Here is a 22,873-nt window from a genome sequence, read left to right as displayed (position 1 = left end):
TAACACACAGCCTAGGGCTGGAGGCCCGGATACCCGCCCCCAAGCCTGTCCACAACAATCGTTTCCTCCCTCTCTGCCTTTTACATACAGTACACATACAAATACACACACGCAGAGCAGCCAGCAGGGGCGGGCCGGGCCCGACCACTCCGCAAACCACAGGGGGGAGCAGCAGTGGGCGGCGATATTTTAGCCCACTCCTTTTTCCTTCATAACCGTCTGTCTCTCCATCTGGCAGCAATAGCTGGGGAAAACTGAACTTGGGGTTCTAGAGCCTCCAGAAGCTCCGCTTCCGAGCCGTACACCTTAGGCGGGTGTTGATTTCTCCCCCCTCCCTCGGGGACCAGTTGGTCCCGGCCTAGTGCTAGCGGGCGCCGAGCGGGAGCCGCGCGGGAGCAGCGCAGCGACGGCGACGGCGGCGGTTGCGATTCGGAGCCGTTGAGACGCCTCTGCGGCAGCTGGTGGCGCAGGTGGCTTGCGTGGACGCGGGCAGAGGCAGCTGGCCCGCAACCGCAGCCTCCGTGCCCGCGGCCCCGGCAGGTGAGCCGGCAGCGGGGACTCGCCCCGCCCCCCCTTCGGTGGCCTCGCTGCTGGCTGGAGCGGGGAAGTGGACGCGGCCGGGCCGCGGGCCGAGGGGCGGCTGCGGCGGCCAGCGACGGGAAGCGCGCTGGGGAGGGGTCGTCATCCGTGGGCGGAAAGGGGACGCGCCGCTGTCGTAAGCCTGCGTTTATCTCTTGCCCACATCCCCCTCCATTTTGGGGCTTAAGCCCCGTGCAGACAGGCGGAGGAGGGATGGGGCGGGAGAACGGGGGCCTGGGGTTGGGAGCATCCCTGCCTCAGGTGGTGGCGTCTCTCCGGCCGTCGAGCCGGGGAGAGGCGGCTCGGGGACTGCGAAGGCCGCGCACTCGGGGGAGGGGTGGAGGCGGCTCTCCCCTCCCTGGCTCCCACCCCTCCCCCTTCCCGCCCCCTCCCCGGGGCCTCTCCCTCCCTGCTGCCTCCCTCCGTCCCTCCCTCCCTGCCTCTCTCCCTCCCTCCCTCCCTCCCTCCGGTGTTCGCTCTAACCGCCCTCCTTGCTCTGGCTCGCAGGCGCGTCGGACGCCCCGAGGCATCTCCTCCTCCCGCCGCCCGGCTCCGCCTCGACTCCCGCCCGCAGCCCCTCGCTGGGCTCAGGCCCCCCGGCGTCGCCCCCGAGACATGACTCGTGATTTCAAACCCGGAGACCTCATCTTCGCCAAGATGAAAGGGTATCCTCATTGGCCAGCTCGAGTAAGTGCTCCTTCGCCTTCACGTTTAGCGGTGGTACCTTCTTGCTCACAGGCCTGCTTCCTACCCCCGTTTTTATTTCCCCCATATGCCTTTTCTCCCCCTCGCTCTCCTCTCATCTCAGTTATAACTTGAACCTTTTCATTTCAGTTTTTACCCAGTTAATCGCACATGTAATTGTGAAAATCCAAATGATCTGCATACTTGTATATTTCCCTATGGTCTGTTTTTGACGGATTTTCCTAATAGGAAGTATTCAAAAGGGATGCAGTGTTCCATTGTAGAGGAAAATAAGCGTCTATGACTTAGGTTTAAAAACTAGTGAAATGTTAGCATTTTCCTAATTTTGAATAAAGTGCAAAATATATAGAATCTATGCAAATTACAAACAAACTGTAGGATGTCCAAAAAAAGATATATGCGATTTAGTTGAATTTGCGGGATCTTTTTTCATGTTTTGTAACTGATGAGGCCTTCTAGATTTGTTAATAAAGAGATTTGGGACTGGATATTCTTGAGAATTGTACAATAAGTTAGAACCAAGGAAGGCACAGAAAATGAATCACGTTTTTATTGATAAAAATTTCCCTTATGACCTTGTAAAGTTGTTTTAACTGTTTGGTTGTTTCCCACAGGCAAAAGGAAGGGTAGAGCAGATTCTTGGGTTTACATACAGTGTTACAGAGAAGTGATTAAGGAGCCAGGATTTTCTGTAAAATTTAGACAGACTCTCGAAATAGCTGTCATTTTATTAGTTTATGGTGGGGCCCAGATTCTAAGGCAGTGATAGGATGTAAAGGAAGGTTGAAATCTATGGGGTGGGGTAAACTTGAGATCCTTTTAAAATGTAAATACATGATATTCTATAGTTGTAATCATTTTTTCAAACCATTTCTACTAATTCTTTTTTGAAAAGAGTTTATTTCTTAAGGGTAATTAAATAACAGTAGTTTTAGTTATGTCAGCTGGGGGGGGGAAGAATGGAGAAAAAAAGAGTGCTATCCAAGTAAGATGTCTATTCCTTGATTTCCCCCCGCCCCCCCATTCCGCTCTTCAGATTCAGGGGTACAGATTACCTTACCTAACCGGAAAAGCTTTTTTCCCCAGTCTGTCAAATCTACTTTAACAATTCTTAATCATAATCCTTGTCTGTAATATCTGACATTCTGCTATATTTCCTTTGTGATAACCTTTTAATTTTTAACTCTTTCTTTGTAGGTTCTTTTACGTTCAAATAGATTGTAAGCTTCTTGAAGGCAATAGCCATAAACGGAATTTCTTTACACCCCTCCTAGTCTTCAGTACATAATACCCAGTGCCATCGAGTCGGTTCCGACTCTTCAGTACGTAGTAATGCATTTATGAAACAGTCTGTAGTTCATGTTTAAATAGAGCCTAGGGAAACTGGTTGGATTTAAGTCCCTTCCAGAATTCTTTTTCACTGGTTTACCATCCTTACATAATATGTTGAGGTGTTATAAAATATGATACATCTGTATTTAGATTTCCATGCCACAATGCAGTTAAAAGCCAAATGGGGACATTTTAAAAATTACGTTTCTCCCAGATCATCCTTTCTGCATTCTTCAGTATGTTAGGTGATACAAGAGTTAGTGCTGTTAAAAGTAAAATAAAGTAGCCTTAGGAGGACCACAGTATTACTCCCCTGTATTTAATTGGAACGGGAAATTTTTGTATCTATTCTCCTACCCCTTTTTTTCATAGATGCAACTGAGCTTGGGTTTGTATTTCCTGTGTCCCAGCGCTGTGTTCCTTTTTCTGTTTTCAGTCTTACAAATTGTCAATCTTTGTGTTAGAGAGCTTAGAATGTTACTTAAGGTATCAGATGTTAAGAGTGATAGCCATTGTTCCACTTTTGATTTTAGCATTTGTTTGTTCAACTATGCCAAAGGTCATTAATTTTTAAGTCTTGTGCATTTTTGTAATCCTGTACCAGTAATACCATTGTTAAAATCAACTTTTTAAAAAGTTTGCGTAACATTCATTAGGCTCTCTAGGTGCACAAACTATTAAGGCTATTTACTGGTGGAAACCTTTGAACCTGGCTGACAGAAAATATCCCTTAAGGGCATTAAGGATTGTTATAATTTTTGTAGCTTCCCCACAAAGTTGAAATGGTAGACATGATAGATAGGCATAATCTTTACCATATAACCAAAAAAAAAAAAAAACCCTTAAGCACATTGCCATTGAGTTGATTCCGACTCATAGTCACCCCATAGGACAGAGTAGAACTTGTCCCATAGAGTTTCCAAGGAGCGCCTGGTAGATTCGAACTGCCAGCCTTTTGGTTAGCAGCCTTAGTGTTTAACCACTCCTTCAGGGTTTCCGGGCTCCATATAGGTGGGAAAGTTAAAGTCCCTAGAGCGGGGTGTTAATTGTTCAGTTGGTGTTCTAAAGCTTCAGACTGCCCCACAGATAATCACAAAACCCTCATAGTCTTCAAGTCTTTGAAATGCATACAAAGCAGCCAGTAGTAGGTCTTCTGCTGTCAGCTCCCTTAAGTAAATCAACTGATTTTTTTTTTTACTTAGATTTTCTATATGAAATTATAGAAATTAGGAAGTTGAAAAAAGAAATGTTAATAAATTCCAACTAGATGCTACTTTTTTATGGCTTTATCCCTGAGGTGTTCTTTTCTTTTTGTTAATAAGGGAAAGTAAGTACTACAGGTATGTTAGACATAACAGCACCTGATACTTTTGTCTTTAATTAGGAAGAATGAAAAAAAGGAAAGGGTAACCTTATGTGATTCAGCCATGGGAAATACAGCTTTAAACAAGTATTAGTAATGTTGTTTTTACATTACTGTTACTTGTATAGTGTCCTTGCAGAAGTATCGTTTAGGATTGCTGAACAGGTTCCCGTTCCCTTATCTGGAATGTTTAGGGCAAGATTGTTTCAGGATTCAGAATTTTGGGATTCTAGAAAGAATTTCATTGTTGATATGGTCTGGGGTGGCACATGATACTGGAACACAGTGTTTCTGCAGAGAAATATCGGTATTCACACTAGGTAGAATAAAAGAAATGACCGAATTGACTCATTGTTATTCCAGGTTTTGCCACCAAATTAATTTTGAAGAAAATCTTAGTTTTCAGAGCTTCTTAGGTTTCAGAACTAGGGATGGGGGTTGTGGACCTGTAGAAGTGGTCATTTTATATCAGATCTCTCTGGGATATCTTGTTCTCAGTTTATTCAGATGTGTTGAGGCATGCCTGATTTAAAAGATTTTAATTTTTGTGACCTTTCTTTTAGGTAGATGAAGTTCCTGATGGAGCCGTAAAGCCACCCACTAACAAACTACCCATTTTCTTTTTTGGAACTCATGAAACGTAAGTTCTTTTAGTTCTGAAGGCAAATCAGCTAATTCAGTAAAATAAAAAGAAAAAAAGTAGAGATTAATTCAATGGAAAAAATAGTACAGTAATAAGAAACTTTAAAATCATTCCGAAGCTATGTAAAAGGTCTTTGAGTCTCCCTTTTAAGTTTTGTGATATCAGCAACACAAACTATATTGTGGGAAAGGTGAGAAGAAGAGATCCAGATATTTCCCTCTGTATTTATATGGTCCCAGAGGCACTGTAGAAACCCTGATAGTGTAGTGGTTGAGTTCGGCTGCAAACCAGAAGTTTGGTGGTTTGAAATCTACCAGGCACTCCTTGTAAACTCTGTGGGGCAGTTCTACTCTGTCCTATAGGATAGCTATGAGTTGAAATCGACGGCAGTGGGTTTGGTTTAGAGGCACTGTGGAGCCTTGGTGGCATAACGGTTAAGAGCTCAGCTGCTAACCAGAAGGTCAGCAGTTTGAATCCACCAGCCACTCCTTGGAAACTGGGGCAGTTCTATTCTGTCCTGCAGGGTGGTTGTTATGAGTTGCAATTGACTTGACCAACAGGTTCAGGTTTTAGAGGCACTTTGGAGCTCTGGTGGCACAAAAGGTCAGCTTACCAGGCCAGATATAAGTGTAAAGAGCATTTTTGTGTATGTGTTAACAGCAGTTTTAAAACACTTCAGAACGCTGATGTTCTAATTAGAATAAATATACATATTTATAACATCGATATTCTAATTAGAATTCATGTATTCTTAAGAGTGGCTACAATGGTAATATTTGGTTTAACATTGTTACTGTTTGAACTTTGACATAACACTTTAACAGTTACTGATATATAATTTGCATACCATAAAGTTCACCTGTTTAAAAGTATACAGTTAACTGAGTTTCAGTGTATTTACAGAGTTGTACGACCACCGTATTCTAGCTTGAAAATAGTTTCATCATCCCGTGAAGAACCCCATACTCATTAGCGGTCACTCTCCATTTCCCCACCCCTAGCCCTAGACAACCACTCTTCTACTTTTTGTCTCTAGATTTGCGTATTTTGGACATATCATATATGTGGTGTACAATGTCACGTCATTAATTTCTTTAAAATACAGTTTTTGAGTCCAGAATTGGCTTTCACCGTAACTAGTTTGAATTGGGTTCAGGTATGTATGTTCTATGCTTTTATAAGCTACACGATGGATGTTTGATTGCATAGTATGATCCACTATTTAAAAAAATCTCAGTAAATACTTGTAATAAGGAAAGGTATTTTAATGAACAATTGTGTACTGTGTGTTGGAGCAGGGTCAAATAGGACTTGTGTCCCTTGGGAGCTTTAGTTAGTTAGTCCTTGGACTCTACCTCAGACCTAATCAATCAAAAAGTTGGGGTGTGTGGTCCAGGAATCTATTTTAACAAGCCCTCCAGCTGATTTTCATGCACATTTGGGAACACCGTCTTAATGTCTAGATGTCTCATAGAAATTTCAGTTTTAAAAGTTTGGAATTCTTTAAATCTGATATTTTCTGAAATAGGATAGATGTTGGAACACAAAGTCCATTCTTATGTTATTATGTTAAATTTAAAAGAGGCATGATCATCCATTCCCTGGCATTTTACTTAAGAATGAGGGTTTTTACTTTGTAAAGCTTTTATCTTTAAATTTATCTGAGAACAAAATTTACGCCAAATAACTTAAACTTTCATAAGCATTGTTTGGATAATGGTTATTTTTAAGTGATTAATGAAGATAATGAATTGTTTGGACTTAAGGAATTAGAATGTTTTCAAGGGCTTTGAATGTATTCAGCTAATATTAAAATTGCATTTCAAAATGCACTTTGTAATATTTTATGCCTGTGTTCTCGTAAGTACACCGTTTATCTTAAGTGATTTGGCCATATTTATAGTGGCCTGGTGACCTTAAATTTTCTTGTACTTAAGGTTGATTTTTAGAAATGATTTCTAATAATTATTTGGCTTTTGCTTGATCAAAAATTGCAAGTGGTGGTTATTTGAACTTTTCAATTTGGATTTTGTATAAATGGGAGTTTATCCTAACAGGCAATAAGTAGGTGGGGAAATGGGACTGGAAGTTTAGAAAATTGTACAAATCTGTAACTGATTTATAGATTGAGATCTTTTTTATTGTGAAGTTATAACAGAATCCTTTTGTAACCATTCTTTTCCTGACTTGTAAAACAACTGATTTGTCTCAGCATTTTATGATATCATGTTCATATTAAATTCTTCAGTGATGATTTGAATATTAGATAAGCAGTGAGCCCTTAGGCATACCAACTGTGACCATCTATGAGGTATTTAAACTTGACATATTTAAAACGATGCTGAATTTCTAACCCCAAGCCTTTTTATCCTCTGGTTTCTTCTTTTTGGGAAAATTAGTATTTAGTTAATTCACTGCTGTAGTCAAAAATCTTTGTGTCATCCTTGATTACATATTACAGTCATTCTGTAATCACATCTAGTCAGTTAGCAAGTCTTGTTCTTTTTCTTCAAAGTGCTTCGTATTCCGCTTACTCTTCTCCATCTCCTCTGTTATAACTCAGGTCCGTACTATAATTACTCCCATAGTGTGTCCTCATAGAAAGACCAGACTTAATGGTCTGACTGAGACTAGAGGAACCCCAGAAGACACAGCCCCTGGACTCTCTGTTAACCCAGAACTAAAACCATTCCTGAAGCCAACTCTTCAGACAAAATCTAGACTGGACTGTAAGACATAAAATGATACTCGTGAAGAACGTGCAAGAAACTAAGAAAGTTCAAGTAGATACTTGAGATTAAATGAACAGCGCCTGTCTGGAGGCGAGATGAGAAGGCAAAAAGGGATAGGAACTGATAGAATAGACGGGGGTCCTGGGTGAAAAGGGGGAGTGCGCTGTCACATTATAGGGATAGCAACTAGGGTCACAAAACAATGTGTGTATAAATTTTTGTATGAGAAACTAACTTGAACTGTAAATTTAAAGCACAATTTATACAAAAAAATGTGTCCTAACCCTAACTTCGAGCGTGGGTGGGACGAATGGTTAAATGCTTGATTACTAAGCAAAGGTTGATGGTTTGAACCCACCCAGAGGTGCCTTGAAAGAAAGGCCTGTGATCTTCTGAAAGGTCACAGCCTTGGAAATCCTATGGAGCACAGTTCTACTCTGCCGCACATGGGGTTGCCAAAAGTTGGAATTCACTGGCAGGCAATTAATTTTTTTTTAACCCTTGCTTGGTCTTAGTTTCCTTTCTTCTCATGTAGGCAAAGTGATATTTTTACCCCAATTAGATCATGTCATTTCCCTGTATAAAACCTTCATTGGCCCACTATTATAATTACCAACAAGCAAAAAACCAAATTTTGTCTACAAACTAGCTGATGCCGACTTCTCCAACCTCATTGTGTTTCTTTCTTACTGCCTGCTTTCTGTTACAGAAATACGCCTCATTTTGTCTCAGGTCCTTCTTACTCAACCTTTGCTGGGACAGTTATGCCTGCAGATTTTTAATTCATTTACCTAGATCTTAAATCCTCCTTTTTATGCTTTATTTTCTCCATTGCAATGAAGACTCTGATTCCCCCTGCCCCCCTTTTCCTCCTTCACCAACAGATGAAGTGTTTAGAGAGCAGAGGCCTTGTCAATCTTGTGTTTTGTCATTGACTAAAGTGCCTGGTACATAAAAAAAAAAAAAAACATAGTACCTGTTAAATAAATATTTGGTGATGGAGGAAAAGCTGTGATAAAATCATTTGTTGATTTTGAAGTTGCTAATCTGTTCATTAACCAACGTTTATATGGTGTTTAAGATAATTAGATCAGAAGTCTGTCTTTGAATCCTAGACTGCCATTTTTTTGCTCTATGACCTTGGGTAGCTTATTTAACCTTCGTGTCCCTTTATTTGTAACAGAAATAATATATTTTACCTCATAGAGTTTTTGGGTACAAACAAGGTTTATTACATATAAAATACTTAGAATAGTGTTTGGTGTGAATCAACCACTAAATAATCACTAGTTGGCCATTGAGTCAACCCTGATGACTCATGGCGACCCCGTGTATTTCAGCGTAGAAATGTGCATCATAGGGGTTTTCAATGGCTGTAATCTTTTGGGAGCAGATTACCAGGCCTTTCCTCCGAGGTGCCTCTGGGTAAATTCAGACCCAACTTTTCAATTAATAGTTGAATGCTTACCCGTTTACCCCACCTGTATCACCGAGGGGCTTTTAAACACTAAATAAATGTCAACTAATAATAAAAACTAAAATTTTGACAATTTTACTTCATTTTGGAAATAAGACAGATTTATAAATTAAAGGTAATATTATGTATTATTTTTCCAAGATTTTTTTTACTTGTAGTGTTTGTTTTGAAATGAAGTGTGAGTTTTGCTGAGTAATTAATTACCTTTGCTAATTGAGGAAATACTCTCATCAGGATCTGTTTTTTTTCTGTAAAGTATTGAAAATTTAAATAAATACGGTATTTTGCTGCTTTTCTCTCTCCGTACTGATCTTAATTGTCCTCATATAAAAAGGTTGAATGTTCAGTTTTAGGAACTTATATAGCATACATCACAGGCTGTTTTCAAACCTGCTTAATTTACAGTTCCAGGAGTAAAGGTGAATGGGAAGTACTACTGGTTGTCAGTTTTTATTATAACCTGTCCAGAACGAAGGAATAAAGCAATGAATCATAAAGTAGGATTTTTTTCTTCTGTACTGCAGGCATATCTGCTTGTGTTAGTGTGGGAGTTGTACAGTTTCTCATAAGCCTTATACCAAATAATGAAAGAGGAGCTGTTTTGTTCATTTCAGTATCCTAGCAGAGAAGATTCATGGTGCATAATATATGTATATTCAGTTGTCTATTATTGGACAATTTCTTATTATAAACTAATGCATACTATTATAAAGCAATTGTTATATTAAATCTACTTATAAAACAGTGTTGGATATTTTGTAATTTAAGAATAATGAAGAAATAAAACACTAAGTTAGAGTCTATATGTTTAAGAAAATAAGCTTCCTCTTTAGTAATATTACTTGGTAACAGTTAAATGAGTTTTGAGCTTTGATTTCTTCAGCTCTGATAGACTTTCCCATTTTGTCCCAAGTGTATGATAACTGAACTTTTGTTAAGGGACATATGTGGGTTCCTGTGGGTATAAACATTGGTTACAAAAAAGAAAATTTAGAGAAGTAACTGCTTTTCTCTGTCTTTAAATTCTTAGGACAATGTGCGATACAAACACACAAACTTAAGGCCTTTCCAAGTGTGCAGCCATGTAAAACTCACGCTTGTACGATTTAAATATGCTTCAGAATTAGAAAATTAGTACTTTGTTCGTTTAATGATTTGCTGTTCTCTCAGAATGTTTTACATGAACCTTGATTTTTATGGGTTTTGACATTAGTGTTTGAAGACTGAGTTCATATTATTTAAGTCTATAGCATCAATATTTTTATTAATAGATATTTCAAAGACTATACTACAGTGGATAAAGGAAACCCCGAAAGCTTTTTAAGAAACATTGTGCAGGGTTGAGGCTCTTTTATCTACTAGCTGGATGACCTTGCTTGAGTCAGGTAATCTTCTGGTCTTCAATTATCTAATGCTTAAAATGAGGATTTTGGTGAGTGTTCCTTTCATGACTAGAATTTGGTATGTAACGTACCTTGAATTAACGTATATCTTTCCATTGTTAAAATTTTGTAAAACATAAAGGGAAGTTCTTTACAAAGAAAACTAATGATTTTTACTGTTATATTTTACCAATTACCCCAACCTTGTTAATGTTTTGATGTGTTTTCTTTCCAACTTAACTATGCTTTTTTTTTTTTTGTATATGATAGCGTGTATAATGGTGTTCTGCCCCCTCCTTTTTTTTTTTTAAAGAATTTTGATACATTATTTTAAAATGGAATGAATCAGAGCCACCAAGTTATAACTTCTTTGACAAGTTTTTGGTATTTGCTATCATATGTAATTGTATCCTGCTTTTGTTTTGTATATTAGACATTTTTTGTACATTATTTTAAAAATGAAATACTTTGAAGAATGAATAAGGTTGGGGTACTGGTGTTGGATGTCTCATAGCTAATCTGGGCTCTGTTCACCAAACCTGGGACATCGCATCCCAAGGGGGATTTCTTTTTCATCCACTGTCATTTTTCTTTGAGTCTTATTAAGAAGCGCCTCGGTCTTGATACATCCTCTGACCCAACAGTTCTACTTGCAGTTTATTTCAAAGCCATGCGCAGAGATTGAATAAAATACTTACAGCTGCATTGTTTTATAATAGAAAATAATCTAACAATAATAAAAAAAAAAATAGACAAATTAAGTTTGGGATACCCATTCAGTCAAATACAACAGTCAAAGCAATTCTTGACATAGAAAGATGTTCTTTTTAATTTGGAAAAAAAAAAAAAGTCTGGTTATAAACGAGTATGTGTCATGATACATTTTTGTATATATACAATTAAAAAGTGAACTGAAAACAGTGATTACGTCTAATTGGTGAAATCAGATTATTTTTTATTTTCTTTGATGAGTTCTGTTCTCTGAAAATTTTTTAACATCTCTGAGATAGAATTCATGTCCCATACAATTCACTCATTTAAAGTGTACAACTCAATAGATTTTACAATATTCAGAGGGTAGTGCAGCCATCAGCACAGTTTTAGAATATTTCCATCACTCTGAAAAAGAAACCCCCATACCTTTTAATAGTCACTTCTCATTTCTTCTGTATCCCCCCAGCTACCCTAGGAAACCACTAATCTACATTCTGTTTTTATAGATTTGCCTATTCTGGACATTTCATATAAATGCAATAATACAGTATGTGGTGTTTCGTGACTAACTTTTTTCATTTAGCACATTGCTTTCAAGGTTCATCCATGTCGTAGCACGTATTTGTATGGCTGGATGATATTCAACTGTAGGGATAATACCACATTTTATGTATTCATTCACGAGTTAATGGAAATTTGGGTCATTTCCACTGTTCGGCTCTTATGAATAATGTTGCTATGAATATCCATCTACAAGTTTCTGCATACACTCGTGTTTTCATTTCTCTAGGAGTGAAATTGCTGGATCAAATAACTCAAAGTTTAATATCTTGGGGAACTACCAGACTGTTTTCCAAAGAGATTGAATAGTTTACATTCTTACCAGCAATATATGATGGTTCCAATTTCTCTACATCCTCACTAAAACTTATTATCCGTTTTTTTTTTTTTTTTTTTTTTTTTAAGCCATCTTTGTGTGTGAAGCCCTGGTGGCACAGTGGTTAAGAGCTTGGCTGCTGACCAAAAGGTTCATAGTTCAAATCCACCAGCTGCTCCTTGGAAACCCTGTGGGGCAGTTCACTCTGCCCTATAGGGTCGCTATGAGTTGGAGTTGACCCAGTGGAATTGGGTTTTTTTTTTTTTTGTTGTTAGTGATTGGGAAGTATCGCATTGTGGTTTTGATTTGCGTTTCCCTGATGGCTAATGATGTTGAGCTGAGCATCTTTTCATTTGTCAGTTGTTTTTATTTTTTATACTTGCCATGAATTGTTTAGACTCATAAAGGTTTTCTCTTAGTTGGAAGGGGGTATAGTGATTTAATCTTCAATAGATTGATATATATATTTAAATATGACTTAAAATATGACCTTAGTGAATAGTAAAATAATAGAAGAATGTGTAAATCTGGAACCAGGAGAGTTTTTTTAAAAAACTATTCAGGAAATGTTAACCAAGAACAATAAAAAGTTACATGTATACCCAAAAGACTTGAAGGCAGGTATTCCAGTAGATACTTGTACACCAATATTCATTGCAGCAATATCACAGTAGCCAACAGGTGGAAACATCCCAACAGTACATCAATAGGTGACTAAACAAAATGGTATGTACAGTAAAAAGGGATCTCATTCAGCCATGAAAAGTTCTAATACATGCTATGACATGGATAAAACATGCTGAGTGAAATAAGTCAGACACAAAAGGATAAATATTGTATAATTCCACTTAAAATATTTAGAATAGGCAAATACATACAGATCAAAGTATATTAGTGGTTTCCAGGGGATGGAGGGAAAGGCAGTTACTGCTTAATGGGTACTGAGTTTCTGTTTGGGGTGATAAAAAAGTTCCAGAAATAAGTAGTGAGTGTTCCACAACATTCTGACTATAATTAATGGCACTGAGTTGCACACTTACAAATGACAAAATCTTTGTTATATATATATATTTTACCATAAATTTTAAAAAGAGTTGCATGTAAAATGAGATGGTGTGAATAAGACCAAATGTAAACGATTGCATTATGTGAAAGGATAGAATTCTGTTGGACTTTGCTTTAATAAACACTCATATTTTGTGAGACGAGCCTCTAACAAAACAAGTCAAAGTAACAATATAATACAATCATAAAACAAAAATGGCAGTATTGCTGTCTGTGATACTGGAAGCTTTGTCACAGGTATTTCAAACACCAGCAGGGTCACCCATGGTGGACAGGTTTCAGCAGAGCTTCCAGACTAAGACTGACTAAGTAGGATCTGGTGATCTACTTCTAAGAAAAAAAATGGCCAGTGAAAACCTATCAATAGCAGTGGAACATTGTCTGATACAGTGCCAGAAGATGAGCCCCTCAGGTTGGAAGGCACTCAGAATACCACAGGGAAAGAGCTGGCACCTCAGATGTCAATCTTAATGATGTATAGATGGAGTCAAGCTTACAGGACTTTAATTTGCTGATGTGGCATGACTCAAAATGAGAAGAAACAGCTGCAAACACCCATTAATAATTGCAACATGGAATGTATGAAGTATGAGCCTAGGAAGATTGGAAGTCAACAAAATAAAATGGATCACTTAAAGATCAGTACTCTAGGCATTAGTGAGCTGAAATAGGTTGGTATTGGCCATTTTGAATCAGAAAATCATATGGTCTTTTAAGCCGGAAATGACAAATTGAAGAGGAATGGTGTCACATTTATCATTAAAAATAACGTTTTAAGATCTATTCTGACGTTAACACTGCCAGTGATTGGAAGACCAGTTAATACAGTTAATATGCAAATTTACGCACCAACCACTAAGGACAAAGATGAGGAAATTGAAGATTTTTACCAACCTCAGCAATCTGAAATGGATCAAATATGCAGTCAAGATGTATTAATAATTACTGGTGATTAGAATGCAAAATTCACACACACACACAAAAAAGGATCAGTAGTTGGAAAATAATGGCCTTGGCAATGAAAATCACACCGGAGATTGCATGATAGAATTTTGCAAATATCTCAATGTACATGGTAACTTATGTGGAACTCACGGGTGGAATACACAGCAATCAAATTGACTAATCTGTTAAAGAGATGATGGAGAAGCTCAATATCAGAAGCCAGAACAAAGCTCCTAGGGGGAGACTGCAGAACAGACTTATTAGTTGCTTATATGCAAGTTCAAGTTGAAACTGAAGAAAATATAAAACAAGTCCACGAGAGCCAAAGTATGACCTTGAGTAGATCCGTCTTGAATTTGGAGACCATCTTAAGAATAGATTTAATGCATTGAAACTAATGACTGAAGATCTGATGAGTTGTGGGATGATACCAAGGACATCATAAATTCAGGTCATTAAAAAGACAGGAAAGAGAATACCAAAATGGATGTTAAGAGATTCTGAAAACTTGTTCTTGAATACAGAGTAGCTAAAGCAAACGAAGACGTGATGACATAAAAGAATGAATACAAGATTTCAAAGGGGAGGCTCAAGAAAACAAAGTCAGGTATTATAATGAAAAGTGCAAAGACCAGGAGTTAGAAAACCAAAAGGGAAGAGCATGCCTAGCATTTCTCAAGCTGAAAGAACTGAAGAAAAAAATCAGGCCTCAGTTGCTGTACTGAAGGATTCTATAGGCAAAATATTGAACAACGCAGGAAGCGTGAGTAGAAGATGGAATGCACAGTCACTGTACCAAAAAGAGAACTGGTCGATGTTCAACCATTTCAGGAGGTATCATATAATCAAGAACCAATGTTACTGAAGGAAGAACTCCAAGCTGCAGCGAAAGCATTGGCAAACAACAAGCCTTCAGGAATTGACAGAATACTAGTTGAGATGTTTCAGCAAACACATGGAATGCTGAAAGCACTCACGTGGTCTATGCTAAGAAACTTGGAAGACAGGTACCTAGTCTGTCGACTGGAGATCCAGATTTGTGCCCATTCCAAAGAAAGGTGATCCGATAGAACGTGGAAGTTACCGAACAATATCATAAATGTCACATGCAAGTAAAATTTTCTGAAGATCGTTCAAAAGAGGTTGCAGTAATACATCCATGGGGAACTTAAGGAAATTCAAGCCAGAATCAGAAGATGTGTGAAGAGAGATATCATTGCTGATATCAGATAGATCTTGGCTGGGAGCAGAGAACATCGGAAAGATGTTTACCAGTGTTTTATTGGCTATTCAAAAGCATTCAACTGTGTGGACCTTAACAATTTATGGAAAACGTTTCGAAGAATGAGAATTCAAGAACACAGTTGTGCTTGAGAGGAATGTGTATGCAGACTAAGAGGCAGTCTCTTGAACAAAACAAGGGGATACTGCGTGTTTTAAAATTTGGAAAGGTGTGCGTCAGGATTGTATCCTTTCACCATACTTACTGTTTTGTATGCTGAGCAAGTAACTCGAGAAGCTGGACTCTGAAGAGAAACGTGGCCTCAAGACTGGAGGAAGACACATAAACAACCTGCGATATGCAGATGATACAGCCTTGCTTGTTGAAAGTGAAGAGCGCTTGAAGCACTTATTGATGAAGATCAAAGATTACAGCCTTCACTGTGGATTACACGTCAATATAAAACAAGAATCCCCACAGTTGTGACCAATAAACAATATCATGATAGATGCAGAAAATAATGAAGTTGTCAAGGATTTCATTTTACTTGGCTCCACCATCAACACCCATGGAAGCAGCAGTCAAGAAATCAAATGACGTATTGCATTATGCAAATCTACTATAACAGATCGCCTTAAAGTGTTAAAAAGTAAAGATGTAACTTTGAGTATTAAGGTTTGCCTGACCCAAGGCATGGTATTTTTAATTGTCTCACATGGTTACGAAAGCTGGGCAGTGACTAAGGAAGACTGAAGAATTGATGCCTTTGAGTTATGGTGTTGAAGAATATTGAATGGGCTGCCAGAAGAAAGAACAAAACTGTCTTGGAAGAAGTACAGCCAGAATGCCGCTAAGAAGTGAGGACGGTAAAACTTCGTTTCACATACTTTGAACTTGTTATCAGGAGTGACCAGGCTCTGGAGAACAGCGTCATGCTTGGTAAAGTTAGAGGGTCAGCGAAAAAGAGGAAGATCCTCAAGGAAGTGGATTGACACAGTGGCTGCTACAATGGACTTCGACATAGCAACAATTGTGAGGATGGTACAGGACCTGGGAGTTTTTCGTCGTTTTGTACGTAGGGTTGCTGTGAGTCATCTGGCTTGACAGCACCTAACAAACTTTGCTGCTAACTCTTCAGTTCACAAATCACTCTACTCTTTCATAGTCTGTTAGCGATTGGTCACTGTTCATCTGTTATTCAGTTCTTAAACAGACAGCAAAACATGTAGTTGTGTTGCCTCTCTGTCTCCTAGTGATATACCTACATGACACTTTTCAAACAAACGAAAGAGGAAATTGGCCAGTGAACATGCAGGTTCAGCAGAGAAATAGAATAACCCTGGAAGTGAAATTTGAGTCAAATGTAAATAGAGTTACAGAATAAAAAACCTAATAACTCTTGTGAATGTAAACAAAAGACTAGATGGGCAGCCAGAGGAACTTAGTGAAATTGATCAGCATAAATGAGGGTAGTGATTCTGATGAGGATTGAAATATCCCATGGGAAGGGATGTTTACAAAAAGCTTCATATTAAAGGAACTTAAAGAGATATTTCACAGCATTGAAAGCACAAAGGATAAAATATTGAAAGGTGATCCAAATTTAAGAGTATGACAATTTGACAAGGCATAGAAAAGATTCTCACTCCATCTAAGTTGTGTGGTCAGAAGGCAAGCACTGTTACAAACAATCGGGTAAGGTTTTTACAAAGAAGTTAAATCTTTTAATAACCTCAGTGAGCCTGTTATTTTAAGTTACTGTTTACTAAATATTTTACTAGCATTCATTTTTCTATATAGTTATAACTCAGTGATGAGTGTTAATATTTGACTGTTTATCCAGGTCATGGAACAATCATTTTCCATTTATTAAGATGGTCTTGTACAGGCATTTTTTATTGTCTCATGCTGCCATCGAAAGTGAGGACTGCACGTTTTGAGATAAAAATATTCATGTAAAAAATTTAACTGTGTCACACACTTACACACCAGATGGCATCATGGTAGATAAGTCTTCTTTGGAATGGCTATTAGATTTAAGGTCATACTTAGAAATGTTCCACATGGAGGTTTTTAAACATTTTTCTGGAAGTCAGTACTTTAAAGGTCCTCCCTCCCACTTCCTGAAGTTCCATTTACCCTCCAGTTTTGCGCCCTTTGGAGTATTGACATGTAGGTTAGGGCTTAACTAAACCAGTTGCCATAGCGTCTGTTCCAACTCACGCTTGTCCTCTTGTGTGTCTGTGCTCCAGAGGGTTTTCAGTGGCTGATTTTTCAGAAGTGGATCACCAGGCATTTCTTTCAAGGCACCTCTGGGTGGACTCCAATCCCCAACCTTCTGGTTATCAGCTGAGTACGTTAACTGCTCTACCACCCTGCACTCCAAATTAAGGCTTAGGATCTAATTTTTCCAGTTTTCATTCCATTTTGCAAATTTTGGTTGATATTATATTATCTCTTCTCTTGTCCTCTTTGAGCCTTGTGAGTTTATACGTTTAAAATAATCTCAGTATCATGTTTGTGGCTTCAGGAAGGAGAGTTTGTGTTGAATTGGCTTGTTCTAGCTAGAAGTAAATTTTATTTTTGATGTTTTACCTCAAGTCATTTACTTGGAATTCGCAATCTACTACGTAGGAGGGATGTTTGAACTGTTCTAACTAAATGTGTTAATTTTTCTAATTTGAGGGAATGGGCAGGAATGAATTATTTCTTGTCAGTGTCTTTCTGGATCAAGTGAGATGACTTAAGTTTAACCCAAAAATAAAATTTTTCTGTAAATCAGGTGACTAGTGTATTAATCTTAGCATAGTAATACAGATAATTTTCAGACTGGAATGTGTAGTTAAAATACATGGAACATTTCTGAGTTACAGAACTTGGATAATGATGCTTGATTTTATTGCTTCTAAATGTGCTGATTATATTTAAATAGAGTGCTTTTAAGTCCTTTTAATTGAAATTTTTATTTTGAAGCCTTTCACAACATAATAGTAACTATACTCATTAGCTTCCGAATTCTTGAGGAACTTCAGCAGATGAGGAATTTGTACTATATATCTAATTATAACAGTTAGGAATTTTAAATTTTGCGTAATTTCAGAGGAAACGAGTACCAAATCAGTTTTTCAGTTGCTTTAGAGAATACGTGTGTATCAACCATCATAGTAAAAAAAACTCATATACTGTGCCAACCGTTACAGAACAGACTTCTATGGAAGTGACTGGTACAGGAATATAAAGAGCGAATGTATCTGAAGCACAGATAGTGTCCTTGTGCACAGCTAAAGCTGATGGCATTATGAACTTTTGTGTGTGTGTGTGAGTGAACACATGAAACAGGTATAACATCTGCCCGATTGCCTCAGCAACTAACAGTTTATTTTTAAAAACACATATTTAGATAGTATACCTTATTGACATTGTTTGATGAATTTTGCAACATACCAGGTTATTTTGAAATAAAATTACATTTGGAAGTTATGAAATGTATTGATTAGTGCAATCGTTGTCACTATTCTTAGGTTTTTTTGTTTTTTTTTTAAATAGGACATTGGTTCTAGGAGCTTGTGATTGAAGTCAGTAAAAACATTTGGAATTAAATGTATTTGTGTCTACCCTTTAATTTACGTAAGATTTATAATGCATTTTATGTTAAAATGTTTGATAATTTTATCATAGGGTAATGCTATTTAATAACTTGTTATACATTTAATTGAAGTTGTTTTATACTTACATTTTTTCCCTCTCCTTTTATAGTGCTTTTTTAGGACCAAAGGATATATTTCCTTATTCAGAAAATAAGGAGAAGTATGGCAAGCCAAATAAACGAAAAGGTTTTAATGAAGGTTTATGGGAAATAGATAACAATCCGAAAGTGAAATTTTCAAGTCAGCAGGTGAGTCACATTGCATAAAATGTGGTTCAGCATTATTTATTTGATCTTGAGAAATAAACGCTATCTTGGCATTTATATGTGACGCCAACTTTTCATGCAGTGGTTTGCCTTTGCACAATTTGTATCATTTTTATCACACAACAGAAATTACTATGTTTCTCTTTTTTTTCTCTGTCCAGGCATTGACAGTGTTTGAAATTTTTTCTGTATTGTCAGTTGTACTCTTGAACTGTGTATACATTCCCATATGGATGACCCAGAACTCTTGCAATTTAAAATAAAGAAACGAGCCAGGTTTTATTAACAGTACCTGTGTTCTAGTAGGAGCCCTGGAGGCACGGTGCTAAACAAAAGGTTGGCGGTTTGAACCTACCAACTATCCAGGCTACCGAGATGTGGCAGTGCACTTCTGTAAAGATTGCAGGCTTGGAAACCCTTTGGGGGCAGTTCTAGACTGTACTGTGGGGTCACTGTGAGTTGGAATCGACTTGACAGCAGTGGGTTTTGGCAATGGGTATGTTCTGGTACCACAGAGCTGCAAGAGGAAGTCTTTATGAGAATGTTATTGGGATTTTCTCATTCTTCAATGAAAGTCCTTTTGTTAGATTTGTAGCAAAACCTGGGGGATAGCATGAGTAAATCTAAAGAAATGGGTAGGAACAAACTGGAAATTCTACAACTTTGTATTCTTAAACCTATGAACCTTTTATTTCTTCAAAGGTGTCATGCTTCTTCTCACCTTTGGAAGCTTTTCAGGTGCTATTCAGTCAGGGACATTTAATCTTCCTCTCATCAATGCCCCATGACTGCATTAAGGTGGTCCAGAGTGCCCTCCTTGCGTATTTGTTATAATACTTATTACACCATATTGTGATTGCTTCTTTACTTTTCTGTAAGTGCCACAGACTATTAGCTCCGTGAGCAGAGACATCGTTCTGTGTGCCTGGCAGTATTATGTGCATGGGAAGAATTTCACCAAACACTGTTGATGAGCCCTGGTGGCCCCGTGATTAAGACCTCGGCCACTAACCTAAAGGTTGGCAGGCAGAATCCACCAGCTGCTCCTTGGAAACCCTGTGGTGCAGTTTTACTCTGTCCTATAGGGTCTCTTGAGTTTGGTTTAAATATTGCAGAATGAATGTAAGAATGGACAAATGGTTTCTTGTCAGTCTTTCCTTGATTGTAACAGGAGGGCATCTGTCCAAATAGACTGAATTATTTCCTGAAACTAGCTTTTTTGTTAATTTTACTTCCATTATTTGTTGTGTGACTGCACCTTCATGGTATATTTGCTACCCACTGACTCCACAAGTAGTTGTCAGTATCTAGACTTGCAGTTTTCCAGTTGACAATTAAATTTTGATAGATTGCATGGATGAAACCCAGCTTTCTTTCTGAAAGCATGAATGACTGCTGATTTGTTCTCCAGGCCCAGACATCTCCCCAGTGGCACACTCTAGGGGTTGCGGAAAGCAGTGGTGCCTGAACTTACTCAAAACAATTTTTAACCGTCATGATTTTTAAAAATTTCTGTAGCACTATGAATAATTTTCCAGGCATTTTTACATTTTGTTATAACTTTATAATAATTTTGTGAGTTATCAGCATTTCTTTTTAAAAAAGAAAATGGATTTAGAATTTCAGAGACCTGTCAAAGGAAGCATGGCTAGAAAGAGGCATGGTTAGGATTAGAATTCTGTGCTCTCGTAGATCTGTGCTTCGCCCCTTCCCCAGTGTGTGCTGTGTTGTCTCTATCATTCATCTTTTTGTTGGTTATTATGAAAGGCTAGAGGCCCTAGATGATGTTCCAAAGAAAAGCAAAAAAAAAAACAAAAACCAAACCCAGTGCTGTTGAGTCGATTCCGACTCATAGCGACCCTGTAGGACAGAGTAGAACTGCCCCCATAGAGTTCCCAAGGAGCGCCTGGCGGATTCAAACTGCCGACCCTTTGGTTGGCAGCCGTAGCACTTAACCACTATGCCACCAGGGTTTCCAGATGATGCGCCGAAGTATCTGTCATATCACTTGCAGTATTTTTTTTTTTTTAATTTAGTGTTAACTGCTGGCCTCCCACCCCTTACGTACTAAATCAGAATTGCTAATTGTGGGTCTCATTTGGAAGAATGGGAATTTTAGAACACTAGCTTGTGCTCATGAGGAACCCATATATAGACCAAGAGGCAGTCGTCGAAACAGAACAAAGGGATACTGCCTGGTTTAAAATCAGGAAAGGTGTGTGTTAGGGCTGTATCCTTACACCACATTTACTTAATCTGTATGCCGAGCAAATAGGCCAAGAAGCTGGACTGTATGAAGAACTGGGCATCAGGATTGGAGGAAAACTCATCAACAACCTGTGATATGCAGATGATACAGCCTTGCCTGCTGAAAGGGAAGAGGACCGGAGGCACTTATTGATGAATAGTAAGCTGAAAGGGAAGAGGACCTGAGCTACTTATTGATGTATATTAAAGACTGGACCAGTAAGCAACATCATGATAAACTGAGAAAATGAAGTTGTCAAGGATTTAATTTTACTTGGATCCACAATCAGTGCCCGTGGAGGCAGCAGTTAAGAAATCAAATGACACGTTGCACTGGGCAAATCTGCTACAAAAGACCTCTTTAAAGTATTAAAAAGCAAAGATAATCACTTTAAGAACTGAGGTGCGCCAGACCCAAGCCATAGTGTTTTTAATTGCCTCATATGCATGTGAAAGCTTGACAGTGAATAAGGAAGACTAAAGGAGAATTGATGCCTTTGTATTATGGCATTGACAAAGAATATTGAATATACCATGGACTGTCAGAAGAACAAATCTGTCTTGAAAGTACAGCCAGAATACTCATTGGAAGCAATGATGGTGAGGCTTCATCTCATGTACTTTGGACATGTTATTAGGAGGGACCAGTCCCTGAAGGACATCATGGTTGGTGTAAAGTAGAGGGTCATTGAAAAAGCGGATGGATTGACACGGCAGCTGCAACAAATGTAACAACAATTGTGAGGATGGCACAAGACCTGGTAGTGTTTTGATCTGTCGTACATAGGGTCATGATGTGTAAGAACTGACTTGACAGCACCTGACAACAGCAACTATTGTGGGTCTCAGAAATGTACGCTTAAAATTAAGTTTGGATGTAGACTGATCTTTAAATAAAGCTGTTAGGTATATCCTTTACTGGGGCTCTTTGTTACTTAGTAGTTAATTTACTAATGCTGCATGTAGCTAAGCTTCTCCAGAATATTTGAGTAGTTGAATACAGTGTATGACTGCTGTTCTAAAGGTTTTTACATTGTATCTTTTTGGGTATTTGTTGGTTAGAGCATCAGAATGGTATTCTTTATACTTGGTATTTCATTTCTGCCTAAGTATTTTTTTCACTTGGGCTTGTGTACACTGAAGTACAGGAATACAAATCTTTAAGACTTACCTAAAGAAATAGTTGTATTGAAAACTTTTTGAAATTATGTATATTAAAAATTGTCCTGTGGAACATAAAACAGGGTGCTTTTCTAAGTTTTTCTAGACAGGCTTTTAATTTTTCATGCATAGACAATTTAAGTTGGGGTAAAACCGTATCAAATTAATAGTGTTGATTGCTCACAGGCCTCAACTAAGCAATCAAATACATCATCTGATGTTGAAGCTGAAGAAAAGGAAACTAGTGTTTCAAAAGAAGATACTGACCATGAAGAAAAAGCCAGCAACGAGGTATGTTTAATTTGTCTTGCATTCTAAACTCATTTTGTTGCAAGCACAAAATTATAAAATGAATTGACTCTGGCAGAGTAAAAAGTACTCTTTAAAATATTTGGGTAATGAATGAGAAGATACTTTAGACTTATTTCCTATGAAAATAAACCGTTGTAAAATAATTTATGCATCTTTAAGATTCATGGCCTTTTTGTTTTCCGAAGTCATTTTAATGTGCAAAAT

At 38.0% G+C, this 22,873-nt stretch overlaps 1 protein-coding gene across 7 annotated transcripts in view; it reads left to right on the top strand.

Moving 5' to 3' along the window:
* The first annotated feature begins 361 nt into the window (after window positions 1-361).
* Window positions 362-22,873, top strand: part of PSIP1 (PC4 and SRSF1 interacting protein 1) — a 37,392-nt gene continuing 14,880 nt past the window's right edge. For 2 of the 7 annotated variants that reach the window (XM_049895384.1, XM_049895387.1), the window contains exons 1-5: window positions 364-540; window positions 1,087-1,266; window positions 4,543-4,619; window positions 18,793-18,931; window positions 22,544-22,648. In XM_049895384.1, the coding sequence (XP_049751341.1) occupies window positions 1,195-1,266; window positions 4,543-4,619; window positions 18,793-18,931; window positions 22,544-22,648 (393 nt within the window). In that variant the 5' untranslated portion in view covers window positions 364-540; window positions 1,087-1,194. Of the gene's footprint in view, window positions 541-1,086; window positions 1,267-4,542; window positions 4,620-18,792; window positions 18,932-22,543; window positions 22,649-22,873 lie in introns of all 7 variants that reach the window. The other 5 variants (XM_049895389.1, XM_049895388.1, XM_049895385.1 and 2 more) reach the window with 4 other exon arrangements.

The sequence above is a fragment of the Elephas maximus genome, chromosome 9 (genome assembly GCF_024166365.1).
Source record: "Elephas maximus indicus isolate mEleMax1 chromosome 9, mEleMax1 primary haplotype, whole genome shotgun sequence".
In the NCBI taxonomy this organism is placed as follows: Eukaryota; Metazoa; Chordata; class Mammalia; order Proboscidea; family Elephantidae; genus Elephas; species Elephas maximus.
This window is presented reverse-complemented; position numbering and strand designations above follow the sequence as displayed.